At 41.2% G+C, this 16,571-nt stretch overlaps 2 protein-coding genes across 2 annotated transcripts in view; one reads left to right on the forward strand and one right to left on the reverse strand.

Moving 5' to 3' along the window:
* Positions 1-10,120, forward strand: part of LOC126412396 (uncharacterized) — an 833,005-nt gene extending 822,885 nt beyond the window's left edge. Inside the window, exons 4-6 of the mRNA XM_050081978.1 lie at positions 1,245-1,335; positions 8,164-8,440; positions 9,114-10,120. Coding sequence (XP_049937935.1) covers positions 1,245-1,335; positions 8,164-8,440; positions 9,114-9,281 — 536 coding nt within the window. The 3' untranslated portion in view covers positions 9,282-10,120. The remainder of the gene's footprint in view (positions 1-1,244; positions 1,336-8,163; positions 8,441-9,113) is intronic.
* LOC126412380 (PAX3- and PAX7-binding protein 1) overlaps positions 1-16,571 on the reverse strand; it is a 178,641-nt gene that overhangs the window by 90,868 nt on the left and 71,202 nt on the right. The window lies entirely within an intron of this gene.

Below are 16,571 nucleotides of genomic sequence, written 5' to 3' on the forward strand. Positions count from 1 at the left end.
GTACAGTTACTCGCAGGCTGGCTGCAAGGCATCGCAGGGGAAAGACAGCAGGGAGTTCTTCAAACTAAGTGAACATCACAGTGTACCGCAAAAAATGTCGCGTTTTTCATCTAACAACACGATTACGTATCAAAATCCCGATTGGGTTGCAGTAAAGTTACACATTTCCTTCAGTGTGTGTATATACTGAAGAGAAGAGAGAGAGAGAGAGAGAGAGAGAGAGAGAGAGAGAGAGAGAGAGAGAGAGAGTGTGTGTGTGTGTGTGTGTGTGTGTGTGTGTGTGTAACTTTCCTGCAACTGAGTCGGGATACGTAAACATGTTAGGTGAAACACGCGACAGTTTTTGCGCTGCACTGTGATGCTCTGTTGGTTTGGACCACGCTCTGCTCTCCTTCACCTACGATGCCTTGCAGCCAGCCTGCGAGTAACTGTACCGATATTATCAGCAGATGCCATTAGAGGCTAGCGAGACCGCAAATGCAGCAAGCAGCCCTTTCGGGCTTCATGGTGCTATACTACCTGGATTATGTTCTTTATGCAGTTTAATGGCTCTACTAAAGTCATTGCACTAACGGCGAACTTACACTACTCTCCGAAATTCTGTCTCCTTAATTTTCACTTAATATTAGATCACACAATGATCGGACGACAGGTCAAGAGAAAGGTACACGATTCACATTAAATCTCCCATATTTACTCGTATTACAACGCAGGCTGAAGCACTCAGTACTGACGAAGTACACACAGTTACGGATGCATACTTTTCATAGAAATTTACGTGACAGGAGACTGTGCCCGATACCTCTGCCTATTCGAAATCAACATACATGCACATGTACTACAAGTCGGTGACTAAAATAATAATAAAGTATCGATCTTTATGATGCTACATTGTATTATGACCCTAACTGTTTATTTCTGATGCATGGACATCTTACTGCAATGTCCAGCTGTTAGATCAATGTCCGAAACGTTTTAATGGAACGAATAGACAATTTAAAAAAAAATGGGAGAGAGAAAAGATCTTGTTTAAAACGGTACCCTGCAAAAAGAAGTACGTATCATCAAAGGTAATAATCCCTACGATAGCAGCAAAAGACACTACTAAGTTTTATAAGGAGATGCCTTTGTTTTCAGATGCCAAAATTGTTATAAACATGTACCTTAAGCCTTTAAGCATACCAGCAAAGAGTTTGTATCCAAACCGGTGACTAATTTACGCTTTCCTCTCTTCTGTTTCACAGATCCGAACGAGACTGTGTACATGATCTGTGGTGTGCTAATTGCCATGGTCCTGGTGGCACTCATCATCGTGCTGCTAGCTCTGACCATCAGGTGAGTGCTGGAGCTGACAATATATACTAACGGAACATCAGTAGTTAGATGTACGCTCGATTCTTTTCCAGGGCAAATGGATGATCAGCTCTGCAGTTGCTGGCTAACGCTCTTTCCTAAAAACGCTACGCGGATTTAGAACCATCGACCATCCTTCGGCGATCAGTTTCTTATCCGTATAATTTAGTTGTTTTCGTGCCTAGTTACTCGGTAAACATGCAAAATATGTTACTTAATTTCCACCGTCACCAGTGCTCGATAGGCGCCAGATACGTTTCCAGTGGGGCGGGGCGGCGTCGCGCCCTTGACATTAAACGCTCACGATAGCGCCATTGACGTCCCACAGAAGATGCGAAAGTCATACACAAACTCCGAAAGCCAACCAAACAGGAGTTTTGCAATGATATAACCAAACACGTGAGGCGCTTCCGATAGATTTCCAGCGGACTCCAGTTGTTTCTCGTGGCAGTTAATGCTTAACTGCCTATGGTGCAAGGGTCTACCAACATATCATCTTCTACTAACCTTCCCTGTTGATAAATCAGCAGTAAACAGAAACGAAAGCGATTACTGTAACTTTGACATCGAAAATTCATAAAACAGAATGCATGTGCGTGGATAAGAGCGGGCGGGGCGACAGTCGGGGAGGAACCACCGGAGTATTACATATAATTTCAATGTTAAAAACCATTCAAGCTGTCGTCTTCAGGCCTTAAACTTCTTTTACTAAAAACAATGTTTAAGACCTGAAGATGACACCTAAGAGTGTGAAACCGGTTGTCTTAAATAAAAAATATTTTTTTGCGATCTTGGCTTTTGAATGGTTTTTAACAATTGAAACAGATCGCCCTTTAGTACTCTCATAATGAGGAAATTCAATATAATTTCATATTCTCTCCTTCTACGGAATGAACAACAGAGACTAAAAAAAAGCGTAAATGAATGACTAGGAAGTGCATCGGTACTCACGCAGGAAAGTTGTGGCTATTGTAGGAGGCAATGTAGTGTTAGGATTTTTATTAAACAACGGCTATCGTAACGTTACCAGTAAGCTTTTTCTGTACAATGTCTCAGAGAACCCGTGTCACTCTTTCGGTCTGAATAAATTCTTATCACGACCAAACTCTAGACCAAAACTCAAATTTACGTACGTGGAAGTCCTGCGAATTAGTGGTTTCCATCATCGATCCGTTACACCTTACTACAATTTTTCATCTGCCCTATCTCCCTATCCTTACGCATGACTAATTCTGAACATGAACCGCACTAATTTCCGCTTAGGTTCATATCGGCACCCCAAGGCCCGTAAGTGATCGAACTGCGCCCAGGGATATCACAATAAGGCTGTAGTTGAGCTCTGTGGTACAATATTACAGTTTCTCTTATGTTCCCGATAGGAAGCTAGGTAACACAACCTTACACACACAACTTCCTCCGAATACGTAAGTAAGAAACGCACGGCGAAATTGCCTGTATGCTGACATACAATTCACCCTGCTCAACCACAACAATATCAAAAATCGCTCTGAGTACTATGGGACTTAACATCTTAGGTCATCAGTCCCTTAGAACTACTTAAACCTAACTAACCTAAGGACATCACACACATCCATGCCCGAGGCAGGATTCGAACCTGCGACCGTAGCAGTCCCGCGGTTCCGGACTGAAGCGCCTAGAACCGCACGGCCACAGCGGCCGGCACAACAATATCGCTAGTCAAGAGAAAAAGGACAGAACTGATGGTTTCTATAGCCTTGGCCACGTTGGCCGCTAGGTTTACCCGTGCGCTTTGTGTGTGTGTGTGTGTGTGTGTGTGTGTGTGTGTGTGTGTGTGTGTGTGTGTTATGGGAGGAGGAGGGGGGATGAGCGCTAATTACGTATTCATGCATCTTCCTGCAAAATTTTACGCAGGGCACGTGACGATATCGCACACACTATGTAGGCCTACCAAGGACGTTGACGCGTCGATGTGCAGACTCGGCAGAGGAACCAGCTAAGAACTCTGGCCTCTCCGACGTGCCCGATTTTTACATAAAGCTTAGTCTGCGAGTTGCGCTGTGCCCGGCTCGCATCGGTTCGCCAGAAATAGACAGCTCCCTCCCCTGAGTCAGCTCCGCCCGCCGACAGACACCAGCGCAAATACACAGCGGCCACTGCACTTTCTGCCCGCGTCCGTACAGAGGGTACGTTAGACTGTCGCCACTGCAACCAGAAGAGCCTGCTCTTCTGCCAACCTTAATAGTTACGTCTCTGGCCTTCAGTTTGCTGATAACTAAACTGTCCCAAAATTTTATAAAAGAATTTAACGTTTTCAAAAAGACACTGCTTAAAAGAAGCTTCAATCAATTAACCAGATTCTCCCTAAGCGTCTTAAGATTACCACTGCGAACCAATTATCTCACTGTAAGTCACTGAAACGTCATCGCAGACACACAGAAAGCTTGTCATCTACGCCGTGTAAATCAACATCTATCACTTTTTTCCAATGAATTCGTTACCGAATTTTGATTTTGTTGCGAAACACAGACACTCTCTTCAAAAGTACGGTTCAATACACTTTTAAGTTTTCAAGACACTCCGCAGCAGCCGGCCGAAGTGGCCGTGCGGTTAAAGGCGCTGCAGTCTGGAACCGCAAGACTGCTACGGTCGCAGGTTCGAATCCTGCCTCGGGCATGGATGTTTGTGATGTCCTTAGGTTAGTTAGGTTTAACTAGTTCTAAGTTCTAGGGGACTAATGACCTCAGCAGTTGAGTCCCATAGTGCTCAGAGCCATTTTTTGAACACTCCGCAGCATTTCTTGAAAATATTACCTCACTTCATAAATACATTCCAGCGTACTAAAAAGCAGATACGGCAATCGATAGACGCCTTGCAGCAAAAGCACGGTCGAAGAATAGTAGTGACAGATTCTGATAATGCAAGTACAGCAAATTTTATACGTTTAGAAGCGTACTGTCATTGTTCATAGCAGAAAGATGAAACTGTACGATTAACTGCACAAAGAGAAGCAAAAAACAGCATCACAAAAGTTCGAAGTTGTCGAGAGTCTCCACGTACGGCAATGCACCGCACACTGATTTGCTGTAGCTGAAAGTAAAATATATGCAAAGAAACCATCTAAATGTGTGGACGATAAGTTCGCGGAGGCACTGTGCAACTACTACTTTGACGAAGCAACATTATTTGTTTCATCCATTTATTTCTTCAGGCTCTAACGTCTTTTCACATATTCTGGGGACAAATAAAACACCAGTTAATTGAGTATGAGATAATACGATTGTTGCAACGTGGTTGCACGGTCATTGCAAGGTTCTGACCCTGTAATTTCCAATGATTTTCAACTGGTGGAAAGACTGTAACAGGGCTCTTTCACCATATTGAGGGTAGGTGAAAAGCTACTTGAAGGTTAAGTACAGACTCCTGTTTTGAATGACAGCCTCGTCGACTGCGAGACAGCTATGAGGAACAGATGACCCTCGAATGACACCTCAGGCCGACGATAAAGCACATTGGCCTGCGTCTTACAGAAAGTTCCTTTAGTTTCATATTGCCCTGGGGTGTTTAGACTGTGTACTACACATGCAGAAACGTAAAACAAAACCCATCCTATCCTAAACTTACCGAAGCACAACGCTTGCATCTTCTCAGCGCTGCTCAGTATACTGGTTGATAAAGTTCACAAATGTTTTTGTTTCGCCATGATGTTCCCACCTTTTACTCCAGATAGAAGTCGAGATGATGGACACTTTGACACAGTACTAAAAACGCTATTTCCATCCATCGCCAGCAACAGCTCCTCGACATAACTACTGATCGACAATTGTAGCGAGCGACTCGCTGAGCGTGCATACCGAAATCTCCGGCAGGAAGTTTCCCGCGGGCCTCACGGGGAACACCTCGCAGGCGTCACAAGTTCGGCGAAGGCGCCGCCGCCTGTTACGTCACCACTTACACGCCTGTTTCTTCATCTGCGCAACGGACGCCGATACACAGAGGACACATTTGCGCCACGATCCCAATGTTTGTACACACCGACGCACGAAAAAGTACCCCAGTCTTGTTGTGACGTCGCTGCCCGCTCCCAGACAAACCTTGCGTCTATCGTAACCAAGTTGGTAATATCCAGTAATTTTGTAGAGTGAACTGGCGTGCAACGTCAGCACACAAGCTGTTTGATCAATCGGAACTTCTTTACGTATTCGGAGGAAGCCGATCCTGAAGAGTCTGTCGTAGATTAACCTAGCTTTCATGGAACCGCTTTCTGCTGTCACTCCTACGATGCCTATAAATAGAAACACTGGGGCGGACAAACCTGAAAAGAAGACTAAAAAATAGTGGTATGTGACGACAGGTAATAGTGCGGAGGAAGAACTGTAACATGTTGAACTGTCAACGGATGTATGAAGGAGACCACTCATTCGAAGGCTGTCCGAACTTGGGTTTTGTGCTAGGGTTTCTCTGTCGTAATGATTTATTTACCACGAAAGCGCCATACTGGTGCCCAGAGGTACTGAAAAGGGCCAAGTTTAATGGCAATATTTCGATAGCCGTTATCTGGTAAAGAAAACAGTAAACGCTGCCCTTGTAGATTGTAATCGCCAGACGTGTTACGGATATTTTTGGTATACGAGTTGTCTGCAGTGTTCATCACAAAACAGTCCTCGAGAAACTGACAATAGCCCCATATACGATTTCTTCACAGCCTTTAAATTACACCTTCCGCGGCTACTTAGTATTAATGCTGTTTGTGTTAAATGATCGCTCTAGAATTCGGATTTCCCGTTCTCGAAAAGTTTTAAACGCAATAACGGCAAATTATTTGCCAATTTCAGTACTTCATAATACTGCGATTTTTCCACATTTCTACCACCCGGTCGACTTCCAGGTCCAATCCATAGCACAGTACTGTACGGACACGGCAGTTTGCGACGGTTATCTGCTGGACGGCGCGCCTATCAGGAGGCGCCTGCCCGCGATACTGTGAAACTCGCTCGACGACACTGCTTAGCGAGGTCGGCGACAGTTGTAGGACTCAGACCGCAACTGTTCACCTCTGTCAAAAAGGGAAAAAGAAATGCTTGGGGAAAACATGAAATAATGTGCTGGCACGATTACTGCGCGTATGCAACCATCCATGTAAGCTACAGCCGTGCAGATGCGTTTGAACTGCCTGATACGAAGGCTGAGCGGCCAGATCGCCTCTCCTGGGACCAACAAGGCAACCGCGCGCGGAGATGGAACTATGGTTGGGTCCCGCAGCGCTAATACCAAACGCACCCTCTCACAGATGCTTCAACAGAAAATATAGCGCATTCCTACACTCGAGTCCCGTCAGTTCCGTATATTAAAAAAAAATTAAGAAACAAATGTTCCAGTACGCTTGAAATACTGCAGTGGACAGGCAAACTGAAACACTGGAGGTGGCATTTTCGTTACAAATCAAGCAGTCCTTCATCCAGCAGTAGGTGCAAATGACTGATGATGATGATATTTATTATAAGTTTTACGTATACGTTGGGTTCAAGAACTGCCTTAACACAAGCTAGAAGCTAAAGTTAAAAGAAGCACTAAGCTAAAATAAGTAGTTTAATGCCGATTTTCGACGTTACTGTGGTTTTCTGGGGATGGCCATATGATCCTTATTGCACTGTCAAAGCTACGAACACACAAATTTTTATAAAAGATGTGATAAAAGAACTCAAAGTACACCGTCGAAGAATGTATAAAATAAATTTTATAAAAGATATCTGACAAAGATATTACACAGTGTAATAAAAGCCTAGTAGACACTTTACAATGTAGTACAGGTTTATGGAGTGTGATAGCTTTCCTCCAGCCTGACTTGCAATAATTATACCAATATTTCGAATCAAAAACTTGTAATTTCTCATATACGCAGTACATTGACAGACTTGGAAAGTCATGATAAATACACTCAAGAGATCCTAGGTCTAACCTGTGCGGAACTCCAACTCACATGTAGTACGCACTACAGCAACGGCAACCTGTAACATCTCGTTCTATGTACGCGGTTCTGCATCTGTTCTTACTAACTGAAAATGATGATTTTATGTAAGGTTCTAGTTTACATGTGCGTAAACATTTACACCTTTCATAAATAAATACCAAAAAACCATTACTGGGTTAGAAAGTTAAAAATTATTACGAAACATTGCTAGTCACAGCATGAAGAAGCATTGGAGGTGACACTAGAAAACTGATTATGGAGCCTCGAAAGTCTGTACATACGAAATTAAAACCTTGCTATTCGCCAGTTTAGAAGAAATCGCGTACTTCCCTTGCGCCAGTGACGCTGCTGCGCTTGTTTTTCCTCTGCGCAGTCTCGCTAGATAGAGGCTGGCCGCCCCCTCCGCCGCTCCGCCAGCCAATGGGAGGCACGTGTCTGTGACGTCAGACCTCCGGTTTAAAACGAGTGCGGGACGGTGCTAGTAGTTTAGATGGGCCTCGCTCAACGGTTGTGAGCGCACGCCGCAGCTCGCCGTACGGTGTTTGCTGTTGTGTTGGCTCAGCCCAAGTCAGGTCTTAAGTGCTGTTGTTATTGTTCGGTCGTTGTTCGTCGTGTGAACCGTCAACAGTTGTAGATGCAACAGTGATTCGACGCCCGCGGTCTCGTCTCATTATAAACTAAACAGGCTAGGCACTGCCAGCCAGTTTACACTTTCGCGTGGTTCTAAATACCGCCAAGACGCCTTCTCAAAAGAGCACGTTAGCCAGCAAGCTGCTAGCTTTCATCCTGAAGCCCGGGAAGAAAATCGAGAAGATGATTGGACCAAACTCATCCGTTTCTACCTTGCGTCTGGCCCGCAGCAAACTGCGGAAGAGAGATGACAACCAGAGCCCGCCGCCGCGGCATCCTGTGGGCGTCGCAGCAGCAGCAGCGACGACGACGACGACAACGACGACGCAGATAACAGCTGTGAATCACCTCAACTGCCAATCTGTCGCTACGGTGTCTGCCCAGGTGACAACTACCATCCTGCCGCCACCCGAGGCCTGCCCTGGGAGCACAGCAACGACAACAGTCTACCCTCCGCAGTTTCTGTGGCAATTTCCACCACCCTACTCGCTGTACAGCAACAACCAGGTAGATATGCAGTTTTTGTAGCGTAGTCTTTAACAATGATGTTTCCGCGCTAGCGTGAGTGGGTGCAATACCGTATGTTGTTGGCCAGAGGCGGCTGTGTATAATGAATGCATAGCTGGGTGTTCCATGTCGCATTGTTTTACTGGTGAAGACAATTGTGGGAGTTTAGAAACGAATCGTTCAGTTATAAGTGATGTGAAAGTGTTATTGACATGGCTTTCGTAACCTGAATAGCCAATGTGAATTCAGTGTGATAGAAAATTACGTTATAAGTAACGTTTACCACGTTATGAAATCTGAAAGTGTGTTTTGCCACGAGGGAATGAATACTTTCATTAAGTACTGTGCTATTAGTATGTGAAGTATGCGCTCGAACAGCTGTTGGCCTACTCACGCTCGCTTGGATTATAGAATAGAATTACCGCATGATAAATGTAAACAAAAACAATCAGGTTTCTAAAGTAACGTACTACACAGACAGGTTTTCAAAGTAACAATCAATATAGAATTATATTACCTGCTTATGCGTTCTTACTTGAAACGATGGGGCGAGACAAATTTTTACAAGAATTTCGTTCAGTGTTTATTTTGATAGTTGCGTTAAAAACTCGATATTATTGGATAGGTCACAATGATGTTTAAACTCATGTAAGTTTAATGTTGTATTTTACAGGACCCGCTCGTACACACCCTCCCTGCTGGTCAACCCGGAATCTGCAGAGGATTTAGGAAAAACCTGAGAGGCAGATGGAGACGCCTTGTGAAGAGGAAACCTGCCAATGAAGTGTACACAATACCTGCAGAACTTCGGGATCAGTTGAAACAAATCTATGTATATTAATACTATTAGATATATAATGGACTGCAAAGTGCAGGTTTCTGGCGCTTAGCTGTGTCTGCATCTCAGTGCGAACGAAGCTTTTTTAGTCATGTTCAAATACTGTGCAAATGTCAAACCAAAAAGACAGTTGAGTCTGTTGTACTACATACCAATATGGCCTTTCAAACCATGATATTATGAAACTGTAAATATGTGATATGTTTGTAAAGTATTATTCTGCCCACTTGTCTGAACTGTGAACTGCATATTCAGTTGGTGTGGCAGGAAATCATTGACTGTCGGCTCATATTGAGCTTGTTTATCCTGATTACAATGGACTGCAGAAAGTGTTTACTTGTAAATCAAGATTGTCGCATTTATTGTCTGAAGTATTTCATAGCTGTTTAATTCCAAAATATTTTCTATTAAATGCCTTGTTGCATTTTAGAAATTAATGGCAATGTCAGTTGTGATTTCTCTCAGGGACAGTTGTACCTTTCTAAACTTTGTTGAAAGTGCTGAAAATCCCTGATAAGGAGAATAGGAATCCATTCTTCCCATTCCAACTGACCACTAAGTTATTATAGTCAATAAACTGTAAATAGTAAGACTAAGTTAAATTTTAATTTAAAATAGACATGGTGACAGTGTCTGCCAAAATGTGAACTAAAACTGTTTTGTGATAAAGAATGGCAAATGTTATCAAATAGATGGAACTTGTTCAGTATTCTATGGCAGTATATACACCAGTTTTAAAATTTAGATCTGTCCTATATTGAACATCATTTGAAATTTATGATCTGAGTCATTCATGTCAACCATTCCATCCATCAATGAGAATAAATAAAATGTTAATATTGCACATATGTTTTACAATATCCAGTCCTCAACAATTTGTGCTGTTTATTACCTTGGGAGAGAAAACTAACATGGGTTAAATGTGAATTGATGCTCCTTCCTCAACACCTCATCAGTCAGATACTCTTGCAAAAAATACAGTTAAGTAGGGGCTAGTAGAACCATGTTTAATCTGACCATTAAGTGTTTCAGGTCTTACTTTGAGATTCATTCCAATGCATTTGGTGATTAATGTAGTACACCACTGTCATGAGCATAACATTTCATATAGTGTATGACAGTTCAAAGGATATTTGAATTGTTATACAGCAACTAGGCTGCTGCTGTGCCACATGAGCTTAAATGGATCAAAGTTTTGTAGTGTTACAGTACACCTCTCAATTAACAGAATGCTGCAGACCATCACATGACAGAACAGTTTGCATTTCCTGGAAAATAATATCCAGTGGGTACTAATATAGGTATTCTCCGCAATGTGTTGCAGTTTAATACAGTTATTTGAGTTGGCCTGTTACATTAAGAAAACAGTATTTTTCAATTCGACTTGTACACTGAGCACTCCATGGAAGAGCCCATTAAGCATGACAACAGAGAACTACTTGTTTTGAAATAAACCTCCACACACTCACCTTAACAACACTGGATGCCACATGACATTTAAACAAACATTTCTTTTCGACAAATCTTACTACAAATTTAACAGTATTCTTGCCCTCCCCTTTTTGCACAATTACAGAGGAAATTTTATTGAATATGAAATAATACATTTTTTGTAACTGTGAGGGAGGGAGGGGGAGAGAGAGAGAGAGAGAGAGAGAGAGAGAGAGAGAGAGAGAGAGAGAGAGAGAATAGCTACAAAATGGCACTCTCCCCCCACACACTGGCACATTATACTGACTATACTTACCAAGGCAAACTGAGACATATGACCATATGATGTGAAAATATCACCACTTCACTATCCTTTTTTCCTTGGAGTGAACCACTGCTCTTCATTCAGACAGTCAGGTTACACTACTTACTGTGTCCAACTACAGAAATTAAAAATAATCTTAAATTTATAGAAGTCAAATACAAATTTACTTTGTTTCATTCTTTTACCAAATAATCATCTCTGCTATCAAATGATCAATAAATGAAATAAACAGAAAGTACACCACAGATAAAAAAAGAAACCTGCCTCACTATGCTGTAGGAAAGAAATTTCATTTTGGATCCATTTGTTTAGTAAAGAAGGTGAGAGTTACATTTTAATGAGATCATTAACTGAAGGTAAGTGGGAAAGTCACTTTACATAAAGCCACAATACTGGTATGACATACTTTTACACATGACATGATGGATAGTGACTGGGATTAAATATTATTTTGTACTGTGGCTAGCTTTCAGCTACAGCATATGACTGGCTCTCTAGAGGCCTACACCTTCTGAAATTTATTTCAACTACTGCAATGTCAAACAGCTGACAAGTTCCCTGATTTTAGTTCTGTGCTAAGCAATGGTATGTGTGATATGACTACAGGTAGATAACTGAACAGTTTCATTAAGCTGATATGAAGTTTTTATTCATTTCGCAAAATATTTATTGCTGTGATTTTGTATCCTTTCTCTATATTGAAGGAAAACTCATAAACCTTGAAATATTGCAGAAGATAAACAATGACAATGGCTGCAATCAGGAATGGAGACATAATATCAACTGAAACACCAGCTTGTTTTACAAATCCACAGTGTATTAAATATAATTTTCTGCAGAAGTGTAAAAAAAATCACACTGCAGTCCTTTGTAATCAGTTCCTAAACAAGTTCATGTATATAGAATCTATTGTAAGATATCCAGACTTAAATACAATAATTCGGTCACAAAATATTGTGGAAATGTTTGTGTGTGTGTGTGTGTGTGTGTGTGTGTGTGTGTGTGTGTGTGTGTGTGTGTATGTGTGAGAGAGAGAGAGAGGGGGGGGGGGGGGGGATGATGATGATGACGACACAACACACGCTGTGAAGTGAAAATATGGTGATGGAAAGTTCTGGTGGAAGAAGATGATCATAGCTTGATGGTAAAGTTTGCAAGTTGCTCAGTTACACTCAGTGGTACCTTCTAACAGAATAACTGAAGAAGTTAAGTATCACAAGCCTGACATTTCTCATTTTTGAGTGAATATGCACCGAAAGAAATACTTCTGCAGAAAAAATGTGGGACTGTGTTGCTGCTGTCTTTGAATTATGAACTGTGTGTTACCGATTTTTGTTATGTTATTTGTGCAACTGCACTTGCAACACACAACAATGCATATATGATTTTCCACTGTAAACAAAAACAATAAAAACGAAAAAACCATTGTTACAATGACATAGATGCATATACCTACAGAACTCAATGGCTCATGTGGTTTATAGAAAGTGAATATTCTCAGCAAAGACAGGATTTTCAAACTCTATGGGAAGCTATACTATAAGAAATATTAGATAACCACAAAATTTTAATGTTCATGAACAAAAATGGAAGGGAAATGAAAAGAATCTGCAATGCATACAGCAGAGATGCTGTGTCGCAGATAATGCACAACAAAAAGGTTGTCAGAAAGTGAGCTTTTGGTCAACAAGGCCTCTGTTGAAAATACACACACACACACACACACACACACACACACACACACACACACACACAAAAGCACGTGCGAAAATGCAACTTACACACATCTCTGGCTGCTAAGGTCATGATGCACAAAAACAAATTTTAAGATTAAATTCAGCGACAATAACTATTAAGAGATTATATGGAGAGAAAAAGAGTACAGAATCATTAGGGCAAACAGGGAATTTGACTATGACAGTTGCATTTTTATAATCTGGCCATAATTACTATTTTTCATTTATTTTACCTTTTGCTGTACCTCTAATTCCTTTTGCCTACTAAACAGAACACAAGAGTCTAAAAATCTGCCCAAATGTTGTGTCATCATGGCCAAGTACCATACAAGATAAGACAGTTGGCGTATGTAACTTAAATAATGCCCAGTTTTGAGATCTTCATATATAAATTCAGCTAATACTGTAATTTGAGGGGAAAAAAACCATGGCTGTTGTCGAACAATTAAACTCTGGACACATATTCACAATAAATATTATCAACTGCATACAATAAGCAATTTGCCTTCAACAGTTTATATCAAGACGAGATCATTCAAGTGAGAGGTCCCATATCTGGACACTACAACAAAAGAGAGGAAAAGACACTGGGATGGGTTGCAGAGGATAACAGTTGAATCATATGAGGCAAGAATCATGAGCCAAATATGGTATTTAAAAAAGAAACCACAAAATTTTAGAATTTATTATTACTGAATTATTAGCTGGAAACTGGTCACAAGATATATAAATAAATTGTTTCGCAATAAGTTTCCTTTAATTTATGTCTATGGTCACAATCTTTTCTGTTTCACAGATTACCGGTTTCGGTCTTTAATGACCGTCATCAGATCTGTCTTATAAAATCAAAGTCCTGAGACAGATCTGATGATGGTCATTAAAGACCGAAACCGGTAATCTGTGAAACAGAAAAGATTGTGACCATAGAAGTAAATTAAAGGAAACTTATTACATGTATGGGTCACTGTGTTTTTTCGCGACGATGTCGCAGCTTGTGAAAATTGTTTTGCTGCAGAGTAAAGAATAATTGTATGTAGTTTTGGTGTGTGTGTGTGTGTGTGTGTGTGTGTGTGTGTGTGTGTGTGTGTGTGTGAGAGAGAGAGAGAGAGAGAGAGAGAGGGAGAGGAGAGGAGAGGTTGGGGGCAGAGGTTAAGAAGGTGAGACAGGAAAACTGAAATGGGCAATACACTGTACTTCGTTGTTGTTACATTTACTGAGGGAGCTGCTTTTCATTCAGTTTGATATGTTTTTTCCATTGTACATGACTACCTACTCATCTCGTTTTGTATAGTAGCCCATGTTTGCCCACGTTGTAGGAGAAAACATTTAGAAATTTGTGAGATGATGTATGGCTTCACTTAGGATAAGACCCCCCCCCATGAAACATGGATCTTGCTGTTGGTGGGGATGCTTGCTTGACTAAATGATACAGACAGCCATACCGTAGGTGCAACCACTATGGAGGGATACCTGTCAAGAGGCTAAACAAACGTGTGATTCCTGAAGAGGGGCAGCAAGTCTTTTCAGTAGTTGCAGGGGCAATAGTTTGGATGATTGATTGAACTGGCCTTGTAACATTAACCAAAACAGCATCGCTGTGCTGGTACTGCGAATGGCTGAAAGCAAGGAGAAACTGCAGCCATAATTCTTCCCAAGGACATGCAGTTCTACCCAATGGTTAAATGATAATGGCGTCCTCTTGGGTAAAATATTCTGGAGGTAAAATAGTCCCCCATTCGGATCTCCGGGTGGCGACTACTCACGAGGATGTTGTTATCAGGAGAACAAAACAGGCATTCTACGGCTCAGAGGGTGGAATGTCAGATGCCTTAATCGGGCAGGTAGGTTAAAAAATTTAAAAAGGGAAATGGATAGGTTAAAGTTAGATATAGTGTGAATTAGTGAAGTTCGGTGTCAGGAGGAACAGAAATCCTGGTTGGGTGAATACAGGGTTATAAATACAGAATCAAATAGGGATAATGCAGGAGTAGGTTTAATAATGAATAAGAAAATAGGAACGCATATAAGCTCCTACGAGCAGCATGGTGAATGCATTGTTGTAGCCAAGATTCACATGAAGCCCATGCTTAACACAGTAGTACAAGTTTATATGCCAATTAGCTCTGCAGATGACGAAGAGATTGAAGATATGTATAATGAGATAAGACAAATTTTTCAGATAGTAAAGGTAGATGAGAATTTAATGGTCATGGGGGACTGAAATTCGATAGTAGGAATGGGAAGAGTGGTAAGTAGATATGGACTGGGAGTGAGGAACGAAAGAGGAAGCCGTGTGGTAGAATTTTCCACACAGCATAACTTAATCATCACTAACACTTGGTTTAAGAACCATGAAAGAAGGTTGTGTACGTGGAAGAGACCTGCAGACACCAGAAGGTTTCAGATAGATGGTAAGACAGAGATTCAGGAACCAGGCTTCAAATTGTAAGACATTTCCAGGGACGGATGTGGACTCTGACCACGCTTTATTGGTTATTAACTGTAGATTAAAGTTGAAGAAACTGCAAACAGGTGGGAATTTGAGGGGATGGGACCTGGATAAAATGAAAGAATCAGAAGTTGTAGAGAGTTTCAGAGGGAGCATTAGGAAATGATTGACAAGAACAGGGGAAACAATACAGTAAAAGAAGAATGTGCAGCTTTGAGAGACGAAATAGTGAAGGCAGCAGAGAATCAAGTACTTAAAAAGACGAGGGCTAGTAAAATCCTTGGGTAACACAGTACATATTGGATTTAATTGATGAGAGGAGAAAATATAAAAATGCAGTAAATGAAGTGTGTTAAAAGAAATACAAACGTCTCAAAAATAAGATAGACAGAAGTGCAAAATGGCCTAGTGGGAATGGCTAGATGACAAATGTAAGGACGTAAAGGCATATATCACTAAGATATATACTGCCTACATGAAAATTGAAGACACATTTGGAGAAAAGTGAACCACCTGTATGAATATCAAGAGGTCATATGAAAACCACTCCTAAACAAAGAAGGGAAAGCACAAATGTAGGAGTAATATATGGAGGGTCTATACAAGGGTGATGTACTTGAGGGCAATATTATACAAATGAAAGAAGATGAAGATGAGGTGGGAGATATGATATTGCGTGAAAAATTTGACAAAGTACTGAAAGACCTGAGTCAAAACAAGGCCCCGGAAGTAGACAACATTCTGTTAGAACTACTGATAGCCTTGGAAGAGCCAGCCATGACAAAACTCTTCTGTCTCATGAGCAAGATGTACGAGATAGCATTTCTTCTATCATACTTCACAAACAATATAATAGTTCCAGTTCCAGTTCCAAAGAAAGCAGGCATTGACAGGTGCAAAAATTACTGAATTACCCATTTAAGAAGTCACAGTTGCAAAATGCTAATGGAAAAACTGGTAGAAGCCAACCTTGGAGAAGATCAGTTTGGATTCCATAGATATGTAGCACCATGTGAGGCAATACTGACTCTATGACTTATCTTAGAAGATAGTTAAGGTAGGAAAGGCAAACTTACATTCATTACATTTGTAGAATTAGAGAAAGATTTTGACAATGTTGACTGGAATGCTCTCTTTAAAATTCTGGAGGCCGCAGGGGTAAAAATCTGGGACGAAAGACTATTTAAAATTTGTACAGAAACCAGACAGCAGTAATAAGAGTTGAGGGGCACAAAAAGGAAGCAGTGGTTGAGAAGGGAGTGAGACAGCATTGTAGCCTATTCCAAAAAACACGAAAAAATTGGAGTAGGAATTAAAATTCGTGGAGAAGAAATAAAAACACTGAGGTTTGC

The sequence above is a fragment of the Schistocerca serialis genome, chromosome 1 (genome assembly GCF_023864345.2).
Source record: "Schistocerca serialis cubense isolate TAMUIC-IGC-003099 chromosome 1, iqSchSeri2.2, whole genome shotgun sequence".
Lineage (NCBI taxonomy): Eukaryota > Metazoa > Arthropoda > Insecta > Orthoptera > Acrididae > Schistocerca > Schistocerca serialis.